Here is a 24,870-nt window from a genome sequence, read left to right as displayed (position 1 = left end):
AAAAAAATCTAAGAAGAAAATCTATCTAATACTTTGAAAATGAATTTTAGTAGTCATTAAAAAGAGCTTTACAATGATACATAGTTTGTATGAACATATATTGTGAAAGGAAATAGCTGAACTTGCCCAACACAAGATGCGATACATAAATAGGCATTCAGTGAATAGTAGCCAGTATTGCCACATATGGTCACCACTCATGTGCTCTATTGTATAGCAGCAATGAGTTCTGCTGTTCAAACCTACCACATAAACCCAAGTAGTGCCTGTAAGGTTCTAGTTTGAGGTTTGGGATTTTAATTTAGTTCCTCTTTCTTCACCTTGGAAGGATAACACATTATGTGATAGGCACATGAGGGGATCTGGTTAAGTTCTAAAAATATCTGTGTGAATGTACAGGTGAGAAAAAAGTCTGATTTTTTAAAAAAAGGATTTTGTTACAGTTAGGATTCTGGGCACAAGTGCAAGAAAGCGTTGCAATTTGGCTGTTGTGTGTAATAGAAACACAGCACTTCCCCTTCTGTGTAAGACTAAGTTTCTTCCTATCAAGTTATAAAAACAAATTCTAACTCTTAAAGTAAGTTTGCCGGATTCCTACTCTAAATCAGAATTTTATAGGCTTAGTGCCTACACCTCAGAATAAAATTCAAGTTTCACACAGTGTGAGAAAATGAAAAAACACTGAAATTTGGGATCAGAAGAAAGAAAGAAAGAAGTAAAAGACATCCAAATAGTTAAGAAGTAAAATTATCTCTTCGAATGACATGGTTTTATATGTAGGAAACCCTAAAGATGCCCCCCCACACACAAAAAAACCTGTTAGAACTAATAAATGAATTTGGCGAAGCTGCAGGATACAAAATCAAGATATAAAAATCAGTTGTGTCTCTTTACACCAACAATGATCTATCAGAAAAAGAAATCAAGAAAAAAATCTCATTTATGATAGCATAAGAAAGAATAGAATACTTGGGAATAAATTTAATCAAGAAGGTGAAAGATTTGTACACTGAAAACTATAAAACATTGAAGAAAAGAATTGAAAAAGACACAAGTAAATGGAAAGATATCCTGTGTTCATGGATTAAAATAATTAAAATTCTTAAAATAGCCATACTACCCAAAGTGACATACAGATTCAATGTAATCTCTAACAAAATTCCAATGAAATTTTTTGTAGAAATAGAAAAAACAACCTTAAAATTCATATGGAAACACAAAAGACTCCGAATAGCCAAAGCAATCTTGAGAAAGAAGAACAAAGTTGGAGGAATCACACTTCTTGATTTCAAATTATATTACGAACAGTATGGTACTGGCATAAAAAAAAGACACACAGACTCACTGGAGAGAGTCAAGTGCCCAGAAATAAACCCAAGCATAAATGGTCAATGGATTTTCAACAAGATATGCAATGGGGAAAGGATAACATCTTCAATAAATAGGACAGCATGTGGGAAAACTGAATATCCACATGCAAAAGAATGAAACTGGACCCTCATCTTATACTATACACAAAAATCAACTCAAGGTGGATTAAAGACTGAAATGTAAGACCAGAGACTCTAAAACTCTTAGAAGAAAACACAGGGAAAAAGCTCCTGACATTAGCCTTCAAAATGATTTTTTGCATGTGACACCAAAAGCTCAAGCAACAAAAGCAAAAATAAAACAGTGGGACTACATCAAATAAAAAAGCTTCTGCACCGCAAAGGAAACATTAAACAAAGTGAAATGGCAACCTACAGATTGGGATTAAAATATATGCAAGCTATACATCTGATAAGGGGTTAATATCCAAAATATATAAGGAACTCTTACAACTCAACAGCAAAAAGCAAACAGTCTGATGAAAAAATGGGCAAAGGACCTGAATAGACATTTTCCCAAAGAAGACATAGAAAAACACTCTCTTCAAGACAGAAGTTTAAGTTTTAGATTGCAGGGTACTTGGATCCTTCCAGCCTGGGTTGGCAGAGTGTGGTCTCAGGTTCCCAATATTCTGAGCCTGGGTCCCTCAATCTCAAACTCAGCAGGCAAGGAGTCTCCACAAGCCACCTTCAAGTCAGCCATGTGTGAACAGTTGCCTGTGAGCATGACTGTGCACTGGGAATTGCTTTATAGAAAGCTCGGCAAGGTGGAAACTTACAGCAAAATTTTCAGAACACATTAAGCATATGGTCTGACAGCAAAGGAACAAGGTCTTAAAAAAAAAAAGAACAAATTAAGCTATTATTTTTTAAAAGTTCCCCAAATAAGCTATTAAATCCTTCAAAGCACATACACAAATATTTTCCAACCTCCCTCAACAAAAAACAAGCTCTACAAAATCATCCCTCTTGACATAGCTCAAAAAACAAACCAAACAAAGTAAAACAAAAACCTTCAACTTGGTGTTGTGATAAAAACTAATCTTTCTGAAAAAACCTAGAGTAGTGAGGTGAACAGTGCTTCCTAGAAATAGGCTAACTACAGTTCCAGTTCCAAAAATTCACTAATTGGGCATGATTTGGTGAGATCAGTCTTTCTCTCTTCACATCTCACAGGGAAAAATAAAAAAAGAGGTCAAGAGTACCAGTCTTAACTCCTACGAGTCAGGAAAGAACAGAGAGAAGGAGCCTCCGTAACCTTTTACTTCAGGGACCGAGCGTGTAAGCCTGCTGCTGCAGGCCTGGTATTTGGCTCTATCAGTTTGGAAGGAATCCTTATTGCGTTGTCATAAGACTGAGAGATAGAAACTCCACCGGTATTTTAAAAAGTGACAAGATATCTGTTTCACTGAACAATCCCAGAAGATAGTCTTCATTTTAACATAAAATGTTTCAGATTTACATACCTGAATAGAAAAAAGACACCAACATATAAAAAATATACTGCATGCAATAGACTTTTCTCCTTGGTCAAATTTGAAATCAAAGATTTGAAGATCCAAAGCTACATTAATGCAAATAACTGCCTGTTGAAAGTATACTTTTTGATTAAATTGGCATACATCAAGTACAATTAGAAAGGTTATTTATAATGAAGAAATACATAATTCTGCATCTTAATGGGGATGACAATTACAGCTGATGGTTGTTAATTAACGTTAACTTCTTTTGCTCTGGGTCTCAGATATTTCTTCTACGGTCTGTATGCTGGCAACGGACACAACTAATTCTGCAAGGTACAAAAGGGTTAATTATCAGCAACATTTGTGCTCATAACAAATTCATTGGTAACTTGCCCAGCTCTGGCTCCACACTGGAGACCTGAGGATCAAGTAGAATTGGTAAACTCTGACTCAGTGTCATGGCAGGACAGGTATTTGTTCAACTTTCTGAGCAAAGGCACACCTACCCACCAGGTGTTCAGAATGACGGAGAAAAGCCCCTCCAGTTCTCTCTCCTGGTGGAATGGTCTGTGGGTGTTGCCTGTTCCAGGCAAACAGAAATGCAAGGCATTGTTTAGTTCAGTGGTGCCACCCTCCTGTACCGAGATGCCCACTGTGCTTACTTTCTTGGACAGCTCAGGGGTGTGTGAGTAGTACTGGAGGCCGGAAGTAAGATGGAAAGAGAGAAGCACTGCAGCTCTCAGCACAGAAAACTATTATAAAGCCCTCTTTGCTTGTGCTGCAAATTACATATTTATTTTGTTAGCATGAGATAGATGAATATTTCCACATACAAAGGTGCCCTGCTAAAATCAGGATAAGTGATATTAATGTCCTCTGGTCAGTATTATTGAACCTCGAAAGCAATAAACTTTATGCGTCAATAAATATTACATTTGCAACATAATTAACATTCCTTTACTGTCTCTAGCACTTATTACACATTGTAACCACAAGTCTACAATACATTATTCACATTTGGTGTGCCACCAAGTGATGGATTGCTGTAGGAGAGTCTGTCCTTTAAATAAATCAACAAATAAAAATGCAAATGTTAACATTTTCAGCCACAACTTCTCCCATCTTGAATGCAGAATGAAAATTTCACATTACATTGACACGCAGCAGAGAGAACAATTAACAACGTACACTGTGAACGAGAAAGATGACTTTGCCAAGCTAGGTTTTATCACCTGCACATGGACCCACATGGGACTCTTATAGATGCCAGCATTTTTCAGAGAACAAAGGAAAACCTGTCGCCCACCGGCATCTGTCCCATCCCCATCCTTTCCTGCAGGTCTTGAAAATTCTTGGAATTTAGGGTGGACAGGGAAAGGACTTTTATTCTTGTTCTCCTCAGTACTTTCAAAGGTTTCTTGGGATGAAGAACAACAGGCTTTCCTCTTGCATTAAGAGTTTATATGTAAAAGCAGTCTATAAAAAATGCCTTTTCTATACTTTGAAATGAAAATAATTCAAATAATCTTGATTCTGAAGTCTGGAAAGCAACCACTGTGCCTTCCTGGTAACTGATTTTCATAGTACTGAATCTTTTTTTTTCAACTCTGCACTTTGTATAATAGACCTATAACATGCCATCAAGCACTTCTAAGGATAAAATCTGGTGTGCTGCACATTGTTTTGTTTAGCCAAATGCTCATTATTTAAGAAGCTTCTGAGAATCTGTATTTAGCTGAACTGTAGCATTAAGAACTAATAGATAAAGAATCCTTTTTTTAAGGTCTGTAAATATGAGTTTTCACAGTGATTTTAACCTGGGCTTGTAAAACTCTACAAAGTTGATATTGCCATTTCAGAAAATGTGTGCTGAGGATGTACTATAAAACCCTCACTGGGGAAACATTTTATTCTTCTTTTTCATGCTTTTCTCTAAACTGAAGTGCAATCATCAAAAACACATTAGAGTTGTGTTAAATATCTCATTGAAGATCTTAGTGTCAAAGATAGGAAAATTCATTAAGTTTGAAAATCCAGATTGTCTTTCCTCTTTACCTATAACTCCTCCAAAGAAATCCCTCAAGATGGGCTAGGATGGATCCTCTCTGAGCACAAGCATTCATCCACAATGTTAAGTGGTCCAAGGTGGAAGCCCCATCAACCTTTCAGAACCACAACACACTGTAGGTCTTTGGCAAAATGCCATGCATGGTAGCATTAAAAATAAAAGAAAGGCGTAATGGACAAAGAATGTGGTAAACTAGTTAAATTTTCTTTTGACTGTGGGTGGCTTCCAAAATAGGGACGTTGTCACTGTCAACTATTATAATATTTAAGATCATGGGCTTTGGAGTCTGAAATGCTGTCTCTACCTCTTACTAGCTATGTGACCTTACGCAAGTCACTCAATCTCTCTGAACCTTAGTTTCCCGATTTTTAAAATGAGGATGATAGTAGTACCACCTCATAAGGCTGTGATGAAGATTAAATCAGATAATGCGTACAAAAGGCTGGGCACATAGTAGATGCTTAATAGATGATAGCCATTATTATTATCCTCTGTGTTAAGAGTCATTTCCCAAAAGTTCTTTAAAATTAAATCTATATTTATCTGATAAGATGCTAGGAATTTAAGTGCTCAAACAATCACATCCCCAAGGAAACATAAACCAAGCCCTTTTGGTGTTGATGTTTATATATTCAGCCTTAAATGCATAATATGGGAGTTGGCTTATTAGATATGAGAAATTTCAATAACATGTTTCTTTTCCTGACTCCAGAAAAGGCTGATCAAAGTATTAACTCCTCAAATGTCTCTGGTATAAGTAAATGTTGACAGTCATTTAACTGTAGTACAAAACCCACTACAGTGTTTAATATCAATGAATTCAGTTAGTTAAGCTTATAGTCCAAGTGTATAACCATTCCATGATAAGTTGGGAAGGACCTGCTGCTAAACAGATTCTTTGATGAAAGGCAGGATTAGCTTTGTGTTTCTGTGGAAATCCTTGTCAATTGCCATTACCAATTAAGGAAAAGCATGCATAAAGGAAAGGGCTCCATGAGTTCAACCTGGTCATATCTAGATGCTTCCAAATAAGGGCCTCTCTCTTGAGTAGGAGGCATTAACAATTGTCAAGATTTTTCAATATTTATTAAATAACTCAAAAAAAGTTCTTATCTGCAGAATATTAAAACAAAGAATCCCTGAAACTTACCGGGGGGTGTCATGTTGCAAGGATGCTGTGGTTGTGATTACAAGCTCCTTTTGGCTTCCTGTTGTCATAGGAGATGTGGACGCATCTTTTCTAACTTCTGCCATTGTCCCTGCATGAACAATAAAGGAAATAATTTGGGCACTTAATAAAAGGAAAAGCCTATTCTGAGTAATATATTCGTATAGGAATCCCCAAACTTTAAAAGCAAGCCATTTTCCCCCATGAAATGAGACAACGGCAGATGGAAAACTCGGTGAGTTGTTTTGGTTTTGTAAACATCAGTGATCCATAATACCTTGTTTTTAAAAAAGTGCATTTGTGCAATAACAGACTAACTAGAGATTTTGTTTTTAAACCTGATGGCCTATCAAGGTCCTGCTGATTTGGGTTTATTGTAAAAATGCCCAAGGAGGTAGACTGGTTTATTTTGTTCCTTTTAACTATCAACATCATAAGAAAAGTTCTTTCCTCTCTTTGACAAAATTGATAATTCCAGCACTTTGTACTTCTACACCCTTCAAATTAAATTGATCCTAATCCCAGAACTTTCAAGGTAGACATAAATCTTGAATATTTCTTTTAAAGAACTCAACATGTAAGATGCTAAACAAGTAAGATGCAAAAACAAGTAAGATGTTAAAACAAGTAAGATGCTCAACTAACCATTCTAGGGCTGATTTGGCCTTTGTTCCTTTCTAGCAAGAAATGTTTAGTTGATAATTACTTTCCTCTTCTGGAGTGCTCAAGACTAAGATAGCATGGACAGGAAGACGTTTTGTTTCTGTTTGTTTTATAATTATTATTATTTCTAATAACAATAAATTTATCCTCCTTTTTAAAAAAATTAACAAAATTGCCAACTTTTTATTTATTAAAAATACAGTAAGGCTTTTTCACTTATCAAATTCTCATGTTACAGCTGGAGGAGACCTTGGACATCATCTCATCCTACTTCTTATATGATAGATGATTTTTGTAGGATGAGCTCTCAGTAATGTTTTATTTTTAAAAAATTTTTTATTGGAGTATAGCTGATTTACAATGTTGTGTTAGTTTCTGCTGTACAGCAAAGTGAATCAGTTATACATATACATATACCAACTCTTTTTTAGATTCTTTTCCCATATAGGTCATTACAGAGTATTGAGAAGAGTTCCCTGTGTTATACAGTAGGTCCTTATTAGTTATCTATTTTATATATAGTAGTGTGTATATGTCAATCCCAATCTCCCAATTTATCCCTCTCCCCTGCCTCCCCACTTTCCCCCTGGTAACCATAAGTTTGTTTTCTACATCTGTGACTCTGTTTCTGTTTTGTAAGTAAGTTCATTTGTACCATTTTTAGATTCCACATATAAGCAATATCATATGATATTTGTCTTTCTCTTTCCGACTTGCTTCACTCAGTATGACAATCTCTGGGTCCATCCATGTTGCTGCAAATGACATTGTTTCATTCTTTTTCATGGCTGAATAATATTCCATTGTATATATGTACCACTTCTTCTTTATCCATTCCTCTGTCAATGGACATTTAGGTTGCTTCCATGTCCTGGCTATTGTAAACAGTGCTGCAATGAACACTGGGGTGCATGTATCCTTTTGAATTATGGTTTTCTCAGGGTATATGCCCAGTAGTGGGATTGCTGGGTCGTATGGTAGTTCTATTTTTAGGTTTTTAAGGAACCTCCATACTGTTCTCCACAGTGGCTGTATCAAGTTACATTCCCACCAATAGTGCAAGAGGGTTCCCTTTCCTCCACACCCTCTCCAGCATTGGTTATTTGCAGACTTTTTGATGATGGCCATTCTGATTGGTGTGAGGTGAGGTATCATTGTAGTTTTGATTTGCATTTCTCTAATAATTAGCAGTGGTGAGCAGATTTTCATGCACTTTTTGGCCATCTATATGTCTTCTTTGGAAAAATGTCTATTTAGGTCTTCTGCCCATTTTATGACTGGCTTGTTTGTATTTTGATAACAAGCTGCATGAGCAGTTTGTGTATTTTGGAGATTAATCCCTGGTCAGCTGTTTTATTTGCAAATATTTTCTAACATGTTTTGGGTTGTCTTTTCATTCTGTTGATGGTTTCCTTTGCTGTGTAAAAGTTTTAAGTTTAATCAGGTCCCATTCATTTATTTTTGTTTTTATTTTCATTACTCTAGGAGGTGGATCAAAAAAGATATTGCTGCGATTTATGTCAGAGAGTGTTCTGCCTATGTTTTCCTCTAAGAGTTTTGTAGTATATGGACTTAAATTTACGTCTTTAATCCATTTTGAGTTTATTTTTGTGTATGGTGTTAGGGAATGTTCTAATTTCATTCTTTTACATGTAGCTGTCCAGTTTTCCCAGCACCACTTACTGAAGAGACTATCTTTTCTCCATTGTATGTTCTTGCCTCCTTTGTCATAGACTAGGTGACCGTAGGTGCATGGGATTATATCTGGACTTTCTACCCTGTTCCATTGATCTATATTTCTGCTTTTGTGCCAGTACCATACTGTTTTGATTACTGTAGCCTTGTAGTATAGTCTGAATTCAGGGAGCCTGATTCCTCCACCTCCATTTTTCTTTCTCAAGATTGCTTTGACTATTCAGGGTCTTTTGTGTTTCCACACAAATGTAAAATTTTTTATTCTAATTCTGTGAAAAATGCCATTGGTAATTTGATAGGGGTTACATTGAATCTGGAGATTGCTTTGGGTAATCTAGACATTTTCACAATATTGATTCTTCCAAACCAAGAACATGGTATATCTCTCCATCTGTTAGTGTCACCTTTAATTTTTTTTTCATCAGTATCTTATAATTTTCTGAGTATAGGTCTTTTGCCTCTTTAGGGAGGTGTATTCCTAGGTATTTTATTCTTTTGGATGCAATGGTAAATGGGATTGTTTCCTTAATTTCTCTTTCTGATCTTCCATTGTTAGTGTATAGGAATGCAAGAGATTTCTGTGCATTAATTTTGTATCCTGCAATTTTACCAAATTCATTGATGAGCTCTAGTAGTTTTCTGGTGCCATCTTTAGGATTTTCTATGTATAGTATCATGCCATCTGCAAACAGTGACAGTTTCACTTCTTCTTTTCCAATTTGTATTCCTTTTATTTCTTTTTCTTCTCTGATGGCTGTGGCTAGGACATCCAGAACTATGGTGAATAAAAGTGGTGAGAGTGGACATCCTTGTCTTGTTCCTGATCTTAGAGGAAATGCTTTCAGTTTTTCACCATTGAGAATGATGTTTGCTGTGGGTTTGTTGTATATGACCTTTATTATGTTGAGGTAAGTTCCCTCTATGCTCACTTTCTGGAGATTTTTTTTATCATAAGTGGGTGTTGAATTTTCAAAAGCTTTTTCTGCATCTATTGAGATGATCATATGGTTTTTATTCTTCAGTTTGTTAATGTGGTGTATCACATTGATTGACTTATGTATATTGAAGAAACCTTGCATCCTTGGGATAAATCCCACTTGATAATGGTGTATGATCCTTTTAAGTTGTTGTTGGATTTGGTTTACTAGTATTTTGTTTAGGATTTTTGCATCTATGTTCATCAGTGATATTGGTATGTAATTTTCCTATTTTGTGATATCTTTGTCTGGGTTTAGTATCAGGGTGATGGTGGCCTCATAGAATGAGCTTGGGAGTGTTCTTTCCTCTGCAATTTTTTGGAAGAGTTTCAGAAGGATAGGTGTTAACTCTTCTCTAAATGTTTGACAGAATTTGCCTGTGAAGCCATCTGGTCCTGGACTTTTGTTTGTTGAAAGTTAAAATCACAGTTCCAATTTCAGTAGTTGTGATTGGTCTGTTCTTTTTAAAAAATTTCTTCATGGTTCAGTCTTGGAAGGCTGTACCTTTCTAAAAATTTGTCCATTTCTTCTAGGTTGTCCATTTTACTGGCATATAGTTGCTTGTAGTAGTTTCTTATGATCCTTTGTATTTCTGTGATGTCAGTTGTAACTTCTCCTTTCTCATTTCTAATTTTATTGATTTGACTCCTCCTCTGCCTTTTTTTCTTGATGAGTCTGGCTAAAGGTTTATCAATTCTCTTTGTCTTTTCAAAGAACCAGCTTTTAGTTTCATTGATCTTTGCTATTGCTTTCTTCACCTCTATTTCATTTATTTCTGCTCTGATCTTTATGATTTCTTTCCTTCTACTAACTTTGGGTTTTGTTTGTTCTTCTTTCTCTAGTTGCTTTAGGTGTAAGGTTAGGTTGTTTATTTGAGATTTTTCTTGTTTCCTGAGGTAGGATTGTATTGCTATAAAATTCCCTCTTAGAACTTCTTTTGCTGCATCCCATAGGTTTTGGGTCATCATGTTTTTGTTGTCCTTTGTCTCTAGGTATTTTTTGATTTCCTCTTTGATTTCTTCAGTGATCCATTGGTTGTTTAGTAACACATTGTTTAGCCTCCATGTATTTGTGTTTTTTACAGTTTTTTTTTTTCCTGTAATTGATTTCTAATCTCATAGCATTGTGGTCAGAAAAGATGCTTGAAATGATTTTAATTTTCTTAAATTTACCAAGGCTTGATTTGTGACCCATGATGTGGTCTATTCTGGAGAATGTTCCATGTACACTTTAGAAGAAAGTGTATTCTGTTGTTTTTGGATGGAATGTCCTATAAATATCAATTAAGTCTCTCTGGTCTAATGTATTATTTAAGGCTTGTGTTTCCTTACTTATTTTCTGTTTGGATGATCTGTCCATTGGTGTAAGTGGGGTGTTAAAGTCCCCCAACATTACTGTGTTACTGTCAATTTTCCTTTTTATGGCTGTTAGCATTTGCCTTATATATTGAGGTTCTCCTATGTGGGTTCATATATATTTACAGTTGTTATATCTTCTTCATGGATTGATCTGTTGATCATTATGTAGTGTCCTTCATTGTCATCTCTAATTTAAAATTCTATTTTGTCAGATATGAGTATTGGTACTCCAGCTTTCTTTTGATTTCCATTTGCATTGAATATCTTTTTCTATCCCTTCACTTTCAGTCTATATGTGCCTCTAGGTCTGAAGTGGATCTCTTGTAGACAGCTTATATATGGGTCTTGTTTTTGTATCCACTCAGCCAATTTATGTCTTTTGGTTGGAGCATTTAATTCACTTACATTTAAGGAAATTATTGATATGTATGTTCCTATTGCCATTTACTTAATTGCTTTGGGTTTGTTTTTGTAGGTCTTTTTTCTTCCCTTCCTCTTTTGTTCTCTTCTCTTGTGGTTTGATGACCATCTTTAGTATTGTGTTTGGGTTGCTTTTTCTTTTGTATGTGTGTTATCCGTTGTAGTTTTCTGGTTTGCATTTCCCATGAGCTTTTGAAATAGCAGTCTATATATACACAAGGTTGTTTTAACTTGCTGGTCTCTTCATTTCACGTGCAATTCCCATTTCCTGCATTTGTATTCTCCTCTTCTCATGGTTTCTGGTTTAGATATCATATTTGTGTGTGGATGATTTCCTACTTTTACTGTATTTTTGCCTCTACCAGTGAGCTTTCCCATTTGTGATTTTCTTATTTCTAGATGTGGCCTCTTTATTTTCCTCCCTGCCTAGAGAAGTTCCTTTAGCATTTGTTGTAAAGCTGGTTTGGTGGTGCTGAATTCTCTTAGCTTTTGCTTGCCTGTAAAGCTTTTGATTGCTCTGTTGAATATGAATGAGAGCCTTGCTGGGTAGAGTATTCTTGGCCGCAGGCTTTTCCCTTTCATCACTTTAAATATATTGTGCCACTCCCTTTTGACCTGCAGAGTTCCTGCTGAAAAGTTAGCTGATAACCTTACAGAGATTCCCTTGTATGTTATTTGTTGCTTTTTCCTTGTTGCTTTTAATATTTTTCCTTTGTATTTAATTTTTGTCAGTTTGATTAATATAATACAATATAATATTATAATTAATATATAATCTCAGGCCCTTTCTCTTTCTCTTCTTCTTCTGGGACCCCTATAATGTGAATATTGGTGAGTTTAATGTTGTCCCAGAGGTCTCTTAGACTGTCTTAATTTCTTTTCATTTGCTTTTCTTTATTCTGTTCTGCAGAAGTGATTTCCACCACTCTGTCTTCCAGTTCACTTATTCGTTCTTCTGCCTCAGTTATTCTGCTATTGATTCCTTCTAGTAGATTTTTCATTTCAGTTGTTGTGTTGTTCATCTCTGTTTGTTTGTTCTTTAGATCTTCTATCTCTTTGTTAAACATTTCTTGTATCTTCTCAGTCTGTGTCTCCATCCTTTTTCAGAGATTTTGGATCATCTTTACTATCATTACTCTGAATTCTTTTTCAGGTAGATTGCCTATCTCCTCTTCATTTAGTTGTTGTTGTAGGTTCTTTATCCTGCTTCTTCATCTGCAACATATTTCTTTGTCATCTCATTTTGTCTAACTTACTGTGTTTGTGGTCTCCTTTCTGCAGGCTGCAGGACTGTAGTTCCTCTTGCTTCTAGTGTCTGACCCCTGGTGTGTGAGGTTGGTCCAGGGTCTTGTGCAGGCTTCCTGGTGGGAGGGAATGGTGCCTGCCCTTTTGTGGGTGGAGTTCGGTCTTGTCCCTCTGGTGGGCAAGGCCATGTCGGGGTGTGTGTTTTAGGATGGCTGCAAGCTTAGTACGACTTAGTATGACTTAGACAGGCAGTCTGTCTGCTGATGGGTGGGGCTGTATTCCTGTCTTGCTGGTTGTTTGGCCTGAGGCATTCCAGCACTGGAACCTGCAGGCTGTTGGGTGGGGCTGGGCCTTGGTGCCGAAATGGGAACCTCTGGGAGAGCTCGTGCCAATTAATGTTCCCTGGGGCTTCTGCTACTAGTGTCCTCACCCCCATGGTGAGCTACATCCAACCCCTGCTTCCTCACAAGACCCTCCAAGACCCCTAGGTACATCTAGCCAGGCTCCTATGGAGGTACTGCTTTGTGTTGGGTCCCAGTGCATTTGAGACCTCATGTGTGCCCTCCAAGAGTAGAGTCTCCATTTCTCCCAGCCCCGTGGAGCTCCTACACTCAAGCCCCACTGGCTTTCAAGGCTAAATGCTCTGGGGGTTCTTCCTCCCGATCCCAGACCCTTAGACTCTCTTGGAGGGCTATTTTTATATGGGAATGTCCTTGTGTAGCCTGCATGGGTTTAAGATCTATATCTATATCTATATATCTTTATATATATATTTTTTGGTGCAAGGGCAGTTTTTAGTATGGATGTTTGCTCCCTCTTTCCTCAGTGTATGCTGGATGTTATCCCCTTGATAGGGGTTTGACTGGTGTTGTGATGACTAGAGCCTGCCCTGGGTATTGAGTGGGGCCTCTCCTTTGCTCTGGGGTTGTTGGGGTGGGGTATGCTCCCTAGTTGGAGTAGAGACCCCAGATCTGTTTCTTAGCTGTGTTTCTGATCTGTGATGAGAGGTAGGTGGGATTGGAGCAGTCCCACTGGGAGAGAAGCCACTGAGTATTCCTCCTCTGGAGCTGTTCACCTGTGAGCATTCTATGTTGTGTCACCTTTCACCTGTTGTGTGAGCTCACAAGTTACTCTGTTATTGGCACTGCTCTCAGCCCCATCTTAACTGTGGGTATGCTGGCAGTTGGCCCTGGAGTCTCTCAGGTGTTGTTTTTACCAGGCCACCAACATAGATACACTGAAGTCACATCCCAAGATTGCGGTAATCCTGGATCTGGACCCACTGTGGGTGCTATGGGGGCAGCTCTGACTCTGACCTGGACCAACCCCCGCATGTACATGCCCACAAAGTGCACATCTGCTAAAGCCAGATCCACCTCAGTTGCAGGAGCACTTGTTGTCTGTTCAGATGTTCCGCAGGCGCTGAGTTTACCAAGCCAGTTGCAGGGGTTTAATCTGTGACTTGTGCAGGTAAAAGGAGAGATTTCAGCTCTTCTTCCTTAGTCGCACAGCCCCTGGGGTTCAGCTTTGTTTCAGCCCCACCTCTGCATGTGGGCCATCCATAGGCATCTGCTCCCTGCCCAGTAGAGAGGGGGTGGAGGTGGTGACTGGGGGTGCACTGGCATGCTTTGGTGGGAGGGGGTAGAGGTGGCGACTGATGGGGACGTGTGAACCCGCTCCAGCAGGAACCCCTCCTAGTGCCTCTGGGGGCGGGGGCTGGAGGACGGGGAGAGAGGCTGTCATGGTGGCCCTGCCCTTCACATGTCACTTAACAATGGTGCTTCACTTCCATGGTGGTCTGGGATTCCTCCAGGAGCATTCCCAGTTGTGGAGTTCCTCACTCCCATCCCCTCAGGCTGTCTCCACACAGCCCACAGCAGTCCTCTCCCCAGGTCTGCTCTCCAAACCCCACGTTCCAGCATCCAGCCCCCGTCCACACCAGCAGACACATAACTCAGGCTGGGGCATGCAGGGCTGTGTCATGGACCATCTGTGTAAGTCTCACTCTGTCCTGCCTGCCACAGACTGGCTGCTGCGCTCTCCTTCATGCCCCTGACGCTCCCCTTCTGTCTCAGCTGATCTTCCCACTGGCAATGGGGGTTCCCTCGGTGCAGGAACCTCTCCTCTCCTTCAGCTCCTCCCGAAGCCCCCACAGGGAGCAGGTCCCATCCTGCTTCCTCTTTTCTTTTTTTCCTTTTCTCTTTTTCGTTCTACCCGGTTATGCAGGGGTCTTTTCTTATCCTTTTAGGTGTCCGAGGTCCTCTGCTGGTGTTCAGTTGGTGCTCTGTAAGAACTGTTCCATTGGTAGATGTATTCTTGATGCCCCTGTGGAAAGAGGTGAACTCCATGTCCTCCTACTCCACCATCTTCTCCTTCTCCCCGCTTCTTCTTAATATTATTTTCCACATAACACAAAACATTCCTGTCTTTTTCTTGGAAGCCTATAAAAATCTCATTCACAATTTTCTTCTGGTTCCTAGGAAACGGTTGCCCAGGCTGCTGAAAGAAGTTATTTGGGAAGAGTCACTATTTCTTTGAGAAAAGGGTGAATATTCAAATGACCTGAAATCAGCTTTGGCTCTGGAATACCAGACCAAGAATACCATGTGCTAACTCTGGGAATGGCACAGTTTAAGTGTGACCAGAGAAAATCAGGCCTGGAGAAGGCAAGAGTCTTATATCTGTAGAGATTAGCATCAAAACAATCACCAAGATCCTTGGTATTCAAAAGCCATACTCAATATTGACTGTTCTCTATCATGTACAGATATAAAAGACCAGTCATCCAAATGTACAATTCAGACTTATATACAAACCTGTGGGACCTTCAACCTAAATCAGTACTTTCTCATACCGGACACGAACTCCTTTAGTTCATACAATGAATTCAGTCAGTAAATGTTTACCAAGTACCTAATGATTCACAGGGGCTGGTGCTAGGATTAAGCTCAGGCTTAGTTTATGGAGAGGGGAAGGAAGATGTGAGAGTAAGAAATGAGATACTGTGAACAATCTGGTAAAGAATCATAAATAACTCAAGGCAGTATAAAGTAATTATAACAGCTAACAGATATAGTATACTTAGTATGTGCCTGGTACTGTTCTAAGCCTTTTCCATATACAATGTATTCTTTAAAAAAAATAGCTTTATTGAAGTATAATTTGAATACCATAAAATTTACCCCTCTTAAGTGAACAGTTTGATAAATAGTAGTAAATTTATATAGCTATGAAAGCATGGTCACAACCCAGTTTTTAATATTTTTGTCATGAATTTACTTAATCATTTTTGTAATCCAGTTTTAGAATATTTCATCACTTCAAAAAGTTCCCTCATGCCCATTTGTAGTCAATCTCCTCTCCCTGTTTGGTCTGCTCCCATTACCCTCCAGCTCTATCTTTATAGTTTTGCCATTTCCAGAAATAAATACTATTACTTAATATATAATTTACAGATCAGGAAAATAAGCTGTAGGGGACTTAAATGACCTGCCCAAGATCACAAAGCTAATAAGTGACCAGCATTCATATCCAGCCAATCTGATCCCAGGGTTTTCACCATTATGCTATACTGCTGTAAAAAATAATATGAAAAGTCTGAGGAATTAAGAAGTGGGAGAGATCACATCTGGCTGTAGGATTAGGGAAGACCTGATGAGGAGGTGAACTTTTGAAAGAAAGGAATAAGGAGCATGGAATTAGCAAAAGCATTAAATTAGAAAACCTTAAGGCTAAATATTTAATGTATTCAGAAAATATTTATTGAGCATCACTATATCCTGTTAGCTTGCTAATGACTTTAAATCACTTTACCTGCATTATCTCATTAATCTTTATAGCAGTCCATAAATTATATTATTGTCCTCAATTTACAGATAAGGAAGTGGAAACTGTGAAAAGGTCAAGCAGCGTGTCCAATATCACATAGGGGCTGGTCGGAACAAGGCTGGGCTTTGAATGCAGTCAAGGTCTATTTGACTCTGAATTGCAAACTCTTAAACATTGTGTTAGTTGAGCTCTAAAATAAAACAAAGCAGCAACAACAATTAAAAAACCCAAACTGGGACTTCCCTGGTGGTCCAGTGGTTAAGACTCTGTGCTCCCAATGCAGGGGGCATGGGTTCGATCCCTGGTCAGGGAACTAAAATCCTGAATGCCCCATGGTGTGGTCTAAAAAATACATAAATAAAAATTAAATAAACAAACAAATAAATAAATAAAATTTAAAAAACCCAAACTGATCTTTGGAGAGATTATTCTTGTGGCAGAACTTAGAATAGAGTGGAACAGAGAGAATGGAGGCAGGAAAAGCAGTTCACTATGACTACAACTGCTGGGTGGAATCTTGGGTGATAGAAGGGGAAATTAAAATAGGTAATAGGAGGAGAAACAACTGGAAGGGATTTGTGGCTGAGCTGAGAGGGGAGAAGAAATGCCTGGTAGTGATAAGAAGAGAAATATCTTTTTAGTCACTATCACGGAAAACCTGAACATTAGTCTTTTTTTTTTTTTTTTTTCCGTTTTGATACTTCTGTCAAAAACTTGGTTGAGACAATTGATATTTGATGGGGAAAATTTTTAAAAGAAATTTTAATAGAGAGTGCAGGGACTTCTATGTACTTCAAGAGTATGTAGAATTATGAGGAATCCCTCATAATTGCAGGCACAATAATGTATGTATACATACTCATTCATTTTTCTGGGTAAAGAGACAATAGTTTTCATTATATTCTGAAAGGGACCCCAAAAAGTTAAGAATGATTGCTTTAAGGCGTAGGGCAAGTTTATTCCTTTTTCTTAATTCTATAAGCTCTATTCCTTATTAAGTTTCCAGAAAGCTATATATCAGCTTTTAATTATATTTGTTCCTTCTATAAAATTTGATTTAATATTAAGTATACCAACAATTACATACAGTTAATGCATATTCATAGAATGACATATGTCTCTATATTTACACACACACACACACACACAACCACACCCACACAAACACAATGTACACATTTTAAAAACAAAAGTGTTGGTAAGATTATCATCCACTAAGCAGATAAATCTCATGTATAAATGCATATGTTTATATATATGTAAATATACGTGAATATATTTATGTAAATAAACACACATATTTTTGCATACACAGATGGAATTGAACATAATGGATCATGTCCTATTTATATAGAGCTGGGGGGTATGTCTGCTCATCCATCAATCGACATCTCATGATAAGAGAACTTCTTAGAGTTAACATTGAAGAAAACTCTGTTTCTTGACCCTTTGTTTCATTTTGCATTTTTAAAATAGCTGAGCTATATTATAGCATTCAGTTTAGTTTAAAGAATAAATGATAAAGAAAATACCAGGGTGAACCCTTTCTAGATCAAGAAATAAAATACTGGCAGCATACAACCTGGAAGCATCACCAATACCCATTCCCAATTACAATCTCTTCTCACATCCAAGAGCCAGCCACTATTCTCGTAAGTACTCCCTTTCTATTCTCTATAGTTTTACCACTTATGTGTGCATCCCAAAATGTGATTTAGTTTTGACACTTTTGAACTTTATACAAATAGAAATATATTGTATATATTCTTTTTGAGACTTTTTTTTGCTCAGTATTATGTCTGTGAAATTGATCTGTGTTGATGATTTATGTAGCTGAAGTTTGTGTTCTTTGCTATACAGTATTCCACTGTATGCATTTATGACTTTTTATCCACTCTGTGATTGATGGACATTTGGAATATTTCTGGTTTGGGGCTAATGTGAATAATGCTGCTGTGACAGAGGCCACTAGTTATCCACCAAAACACACTCTTCCCTTCTTCCGGGGTACACAGCTAGATTATATTCCTCAGTCTTCCCTGTAATTGTGTATGGTCAGGTGGAAAACTAATGGCGCTATGTGTACCATTTCAGGCCTGTCCTATAAAAACCTTGAAGCCTTTCACGTGTACTCTTCCATACCCCTCCTACTCTTTGTTAGCCTGCTATGGCAGGGCCAACAATTTCTTACACAAACTCCTTCAGAAAACAAAGGAGAAAAAAAAGACTTCCTGACTCATTAAAAAAGAAAACTGTGGTGAAATACACATTTACCATTTTAACCATTTTAATGTGTACAATTCACTGGCATTAGGTGCATTATAATGAATGTTGTAAAACCATTGCCACGCTCTAGTTCCATAACTTTTTCATCACTCTAAATGGAAACCCTGTACCAATCAGGCAGTCATTCTCCTTTTTCTCCTCTCCCTGAGCCCCTGTGAACCACTAATTTCCTTTGTCTATTCTGGATATTTCATATAAGTAAAATCATACAACACGATTCCATCAACATGGCCTTTTGTATCTGGCTACTTTCACTTAGCAAAATGTTTTCAAGGTTCATCCACATTGTAGCATATATCAGAAGTTTATTCCTTCTTATGGTTAAATTATATTCCACTGTATGTATATATTGCATTTTGTTTATACATTCATCTGTTCATGGACATTTGCATTGTTCCCACCTTTTGGATATTATGAATAGAGTTGTTATGATCACTTGTGTACAAGATTTGCCTGAAAGCATTTTGTCAATTACTTTGTGTATAAACTTATGAGTGGAATTGATGAGTTATATGGTAATACTATGTTTAATGTATTGAGGAATCACCAAAGTGTTTTCCATAATGGCTCCATAATTTTAAAGTTCTAGCAGCAATATATGAGGGTTCTGATTTCTCTGCATCCTCTCTAACTTATTTTACATTTTAAAAATTATAACAATCATAGTGGGTGTTAAAGTGGGCATCTTATTTGATTGGATTTCCCTAACGATTAGGGATGTTGAACATCTTTTCATGCTTGTTGGCCATTTGTACATCTTCTTCAGAGAAATGTCTTTTCATGTACTTTGCCCAGTTTTTAAATAGGTTGTCTTTTTGTTTTTGAGTTGTAATAGTTCTTTATATATTCTGGATACCAGACCCATATAAGATACATGATTTTCAAAATTTTAACCCACTCTGTGGACTATCTTTTCATTCTCTTGATAGTGTTCTTTGGCACAAACATTTTTAATTTCCATGAAATCAAATTAATCTATTTTTTCTTTTGGTTGCTTGTGTTTTTGGTGTCAAATCTAAGAAACCACTGCCTAATCCAAGGTTCCGAAGATCTGTACCTATGTGTTCTCTGAAGAGCTTTATAGTTTTAGTCCTTATATTTAGGTCTTTGATTCATTTTGAGTTAATTTTTATATATGGTATGAGGTATACAAATGAAGGATCCAGCTTCATTTTTTTCACATGTGGATAGCCAGTTGTCCCAGCATCATTTGTTGAAAAGACTATTCCTTTCCTATTGAATTGTCACAGCATTCCTGTCAAAAATCAATTGTATCAACTATCTATCTATCTGTCTATCTACCTACCTACCTACCTATCTATCCATCTCTAGCTATCTCCTTATATCAGTACCACACTGTTTTGATTACTGTACCTTTGTAGTAAGTTTTGAAGTCACAAAGTTTGAATCCTCCAACTTTGTTCTTCTTTTTCAAGACTGTGTTAGCTATTGGGAACCCTTGCAATTCTTTATGAGTTCTAGGATCAGCTTTTCCATTTTTGCAAAAAGGTGTTGTTGGGATTTTGATAGGAATTGCACTGAATCTGTAGGCCAACTTGCAGAGTATTGCCATCTTAATAATATTAAGTCTTCAAATCCATGACTGTGGGATGTCTTTCCATTTACGTCTCCTTTAATTTGTTGCAGAACAGTACTTGTATGTTCAGCATACAAGTCTTACACTCAGTTAAATTTATTGCTAGGTATTTTATTGTTTTGATGCTGTTATAAATGGAATTGTTTCCCTGTTCCTTTTCAGTAGTTCTACTAGTGTATAGAAATACAATGGATTTTTGTGTTAAATTCTTTCCTGAAACTTTGCTAAATTCATTTATTAGCTCTAAAAGTTTTTGTGCAATTAGCTGTAGTAGTTTTTGGTTTTCTTTTGTATTCTCTGGGATTTTCTATATATAAAATCACATAATCTGCTAATGCAGTTTAACTTCTTCCTTTCCAACTTGAATATGTTTTCTTTCTTTTTCTTGCCTAATTTTTCTGGCTAGAACTTCCAGTAAAATATTGAATAGAATTGGCAAAAGTGGGAATATTTGGCTTGTTCCTGATCTTAGAGGAAAAATGTGCAGTCTTTCACAATTGAAAATGACATTAGCTGTGGGTTTCTCATAGATGCCCTTCATTTTGTTGAAGAAGTCCCTGCTACTCCTATTTTATTATTGTTTCTATCATGGAGTGTTGAATTTTGTCAAATGCTTTTTCTGTGTTAAGATGATCAGATTTTTTCTTTTTATTAATATGGTATACTATATTGATTGATTTTCATATGTTGAAGTACCTTTGAATTCCTGGGCTAAATCCTATTTGGTCATGATATATAATCCTTTTAACATGTTGCTGCATTCAGTTTGTTATTATTTTTTTGAGGATATTTTCATCTATATTCACAAGGGATTTTGGTCTGTAGTTTTCCTTTCTTGTGATGTCTTTGGCTCTGGTATCAGACTAATGCTGACCTCATTTTAATGACTGAGTAAGTGTTCCTTCCTCTTCTATTTTTTTGGGAAGAGTTTGAAAAAAATTTGTGTTAATTCTTCTTTAATATTTGGTAGAGTTCACCAGTGAAGCAATCTGGTCCTGGGCTTGCCCTGTTGGGAGTTTTTTGATCACTGATTTAATCTCTTTACTTGTTATAGGTCTATTCAGATGTTCTACTTTTCTTGAGTCAGTTTTGGTAGTTTGTGTATTTTTAGGAATGTGTCCATTTCATCTAGGTTTGTTGCCTTTTGGTTGTCTACTGTTTGTCTCAACTGTTATTTTTTACCCCAGGCGGCAGTGTTCATTTGGCTTTCAGTGTTTTCAAGGAATGTCCTACATGTAACTGCTTCTCTGTCCTGAAAAAGTCCAGAGGTAGGAAAAACAAAGGCAGTCTCCTTGTATCAGTCTTTTGGGAAATCCACAGACAGGTTGAAACAGACAAACACAACTCCTTGAGAATAAGGTCTGCTTCTTCTGGGACCAGGTACGCACACCTGGAACTTGGCTGCAATCTACAAGACTGCTGCCATGCTGTGGAAGGGCTCAGGGCAAGGATAAATTAAAACTTCATTAAGTTCTCCTACCATGTTTCAGTGGCCTTTTTTTCTGGTTAAGCATTTGCTTGGTTTCCATAAATCATTCACCATCTTTCAGAGCTCTGATAATGTTGGTTCTGACAGTATGTGCCAGGTTTTTCAGTGTTTCTGGCAAAGGACAAGCCCCTGTAAGTCCCTACTCTGCCATTTTTGCTGACATGCTCCTGACTCATTTATGACACTAGTATAACTCTGATACCAAAACCTGACAAGGTCATTACAAAAAAAAGGATATTACACACCAATATCTCCCAATCAGTGTAATTCATCAAATTAACAGAATAAGGAAGAAAACACATGATCATCTCAATAGGTGCAGAAAGAAAAGATGTGATGAAATTTAACACTCAGTACAACAAAGGCTCTCAGCAAATGAGGAGGGAACTTTCTTAACCTGATAAAAGGCATTTACAAAAAGCCTACAGCTAAAATCATATGTAATGGTGAAAGACTGTCTGCCTTCCCTATGACAATGGGAACAAGGCATGAAGTCCACTTTTACCATTTTATTCTGCATTGTAATAGAAGTCCTAGAGAGTACAGTGAAATAATAAGAAGAAATAAAAGGCATAAAAAGATTGGAAAGAGAGTAACTGTTATGGACTGAATTGTGGTGTCCCCCTTCACCCCCCGCAATTCATATGCAGAAGTCCTAACCCCCAGTACAGCTCAGAATGGGACTGTATTTGGAGACAGGGCCTTTAAAGAGGTAATTAAGGTCAAATTAAGTCATATGGGTGGCCCCTAATCCAACATGACTCTTTGTCCTTATAAGAAAAGGGAGACACACCAAGAATGCACATTCATAGCAAAAAGGGCATGTGAGGACATACTGAGAAGGCAGCCATCTGCAAACCAAGGAGAGAGGCCTCATGGGGAATGACTGGAAAGGAACGTGAGGAAGTTTTCATGAATAATGGAAATGTACTATTTCTTAATTATGTAGGTATATCCAATTGTCAAGGCTTATCAAACTGTACTATTAAGTCCTGTGCAATTTTATTGTATATAAATTAAACCTCAATTAGAATAAAAGAAAATGAAAAAACCCCCACAGTTTTCTTGGCTCTCAAGCAGTGCTGTTTTTAAGACCCCACTCTACTGACTTTCTTTGACATTACCAATCAATCACCATTAGGACTTTGAAGGGACCAGCACATACACTTCTTAAGGCACTAAATCACTGCAGGGACTGAGGTCAAAAGGTCTAATTGATTAGATCCTTGTTGTGGGAAAATGGGGCAAGGACACAAAAAGAAAAATTAATATGTATAGAGTCAACCCTTGAACAACGTGAGGGTTAATGCGAGTGTAACTTAGAGTTGGCCCTCCGTATAGGCGGTTCCTCCACTTCCGTGGATTCAATCAATCATGGACTGTTTAGAACTGCAGTATTTACTACTGAAAAAACTCCGCATGTCAGTGGACTCGGCAGTTCAACCCTGAGTTGTTCAAGGGTCAACTGTAATATATTAATGCATTAAACAAATATATTATGAGCACCTACCACATGTTAAGCAACATTCAAGGAAATGGGGAAACAACAGTGAACATAAGGAGTGCTTATATTCTCATGGGAGAAGACACAAAACATACATAATAAGCAAGTAAATTATATAGTATTTTGAGATTCTTCTATTGCAGAGGATAGGAAATGTAGAGCCGGTTCAAGTTACTATTCGATATATAGCAACTTCAACTCTGAATGTTAGTCTCTTGCGTTTGAATTTTTTTTTTTTTGAGTGGGCAGGGCAGGACGATTTAATCTACATGTTTAGGTTTATTCATAGCTCTGTACTATGCTTGTCTTCTGTGTTCTAATGATAAAGGTACCAATTTTTAACAAATCTTTTAGCTCAGACTACTGGGAACCAGAAGTAATATATTGTGGTATCCTTTCTAATGATTAAACATATAATAATAATGATAATGCTAATAATAAAAGAAACATAAATAAATGTTCCTTAGAGGCAAGATGGAAATGGTTTCTGTACTTTAGATACTCCTACTTGCTTATTTCTTTAATCAGGACTGCAATATTAATCCAACATGGGCTGCAAAGAATGCTCACATCATTGCAAGCACAGGCTCACTTAGAGGAACAACTAGGAGCTTCAGAGATTATCTCTCACTTCAGATTATTCCTTCATTTCCAGTAAAAGAAAAATGTGTTTGGGAGTCTCTCAGGGAGTCTCAACCAGTGACAGCTGCTGTATATTATATAACCTAAAAAAACCCAAAAGACAAAATGAAGGGCATGGTCAATACCATCAGGTAAATCCAACTTACTCTAGGTTCAGCCTCTCTTATACCCTCTCAAAGTGTTAAAGGGAGTCAGAGATCGATGTCAGAGAAATAAACAGGAGGTAGCTCTAAATGTAGTATTGGGCTTTTAGTATTGGGTTAGTATTTTCCTAATTAATTCTGGAACATGCATGCTCAGTGGCCTCACAACCTCTGCCACCCCATCAGCAAAACAGGAAAGAATATTCTCCCAGATTCGAGGGCTCTTATAAAAGAGAGTCAGTGATTGTGCAGGAAGGGGAAGTTCTAGGCAAGCTAGGAGAGAATAAAAATACTGCTGTGTAGGGAGGAAAAAAGAAGAATGAAGATTGGGTATTTTTAGATTTATGCCTTTGGCTTAAAAGTTCTTTACTCAAGTTTGGATTTTCCTAAGTAATGTCTCTTTGTTCCACAGAACTCAATAAAAGCAACTAAGACAGAACATTCCAAGCATCTATGACTGGAAAACAATTTATATTTTAAGCATAATTCTGACAATACTGTACTGTACTTATATTTTTGCAATCACAAGGTTATTTCTTGAGACAAGAATCAGGTCTTTTTTTTTTTTTTACATGTTTAGTATTAATAAAGTTGACAGAATGGTGAGGAGGATAGGAGAGGTAAAGGAGAAAGAGACTGATAATAAAGATTAATGGTCCTGCAGTAAATGTCCTATGTAGTACTTAATGATTAAAGGACAACAAAAGTAACAAAGGATATAAAACAGAAGAGTAATATATTTAAAAACTTAGACACGCTAAAGAGAGGAAAGCAATTAAGGAGATGCTAAACCAAGCAGTGTAACTTAGGTAATTGGTGTCAGGTCATTGCCTCATGCTAAACAGGGGGTCCAATCCCACTACAGAACACCTTGGAAAGTTGGTCTCCCACAAAAAATGCCAATGCAATAACTTTTCCCTGTACTGTGATCTGTGTATACCACCAGCTCTGCAA

At 37.3% G+C, this 24,870-nt stretch overlaps 1 protein-coding gene across 2 annotated transcripts in view; it reads right to left on the bottom strand.

The window, feature by feature from the left end:
- The window catches only part of KIAA1328, a 394,620-nt gene that overhangs the window by 43,937 nt on the left and 325,813 nt on the right, over window positions 1–24,870 (bottom strand). For both annotated transcript variants that reach the window (XM_082639978.1, XM_082639979.1), the window contains one exon: window positions 6,052–6,160. In XM_082639978.1, coding sequence (XP_082496104.1) covers window positions 6,052–6,160 — 109 coding nt within the window. The remainder of the gene's footprint in view (window positions 1–6,051; window positions 6,161–24,870) is intronic.

Source organism: Mesoplodon mirus (genome assembly GCF_964341445.2).
Source record: "Mesoplodon mirus genome assembly, chromosome: 13".
NCBI classification, from domain to species: Eukaryota; Metazoa; Chordata; class Mammalia; order Artiodactyla; family Ziphiidae; genus Mesoplodon; species Mesoplodon mirus.
Note: the sequence above shows the minus strand (reverse complement) of the source record. Positions and strands in the feature narration are given on the sequence as shown.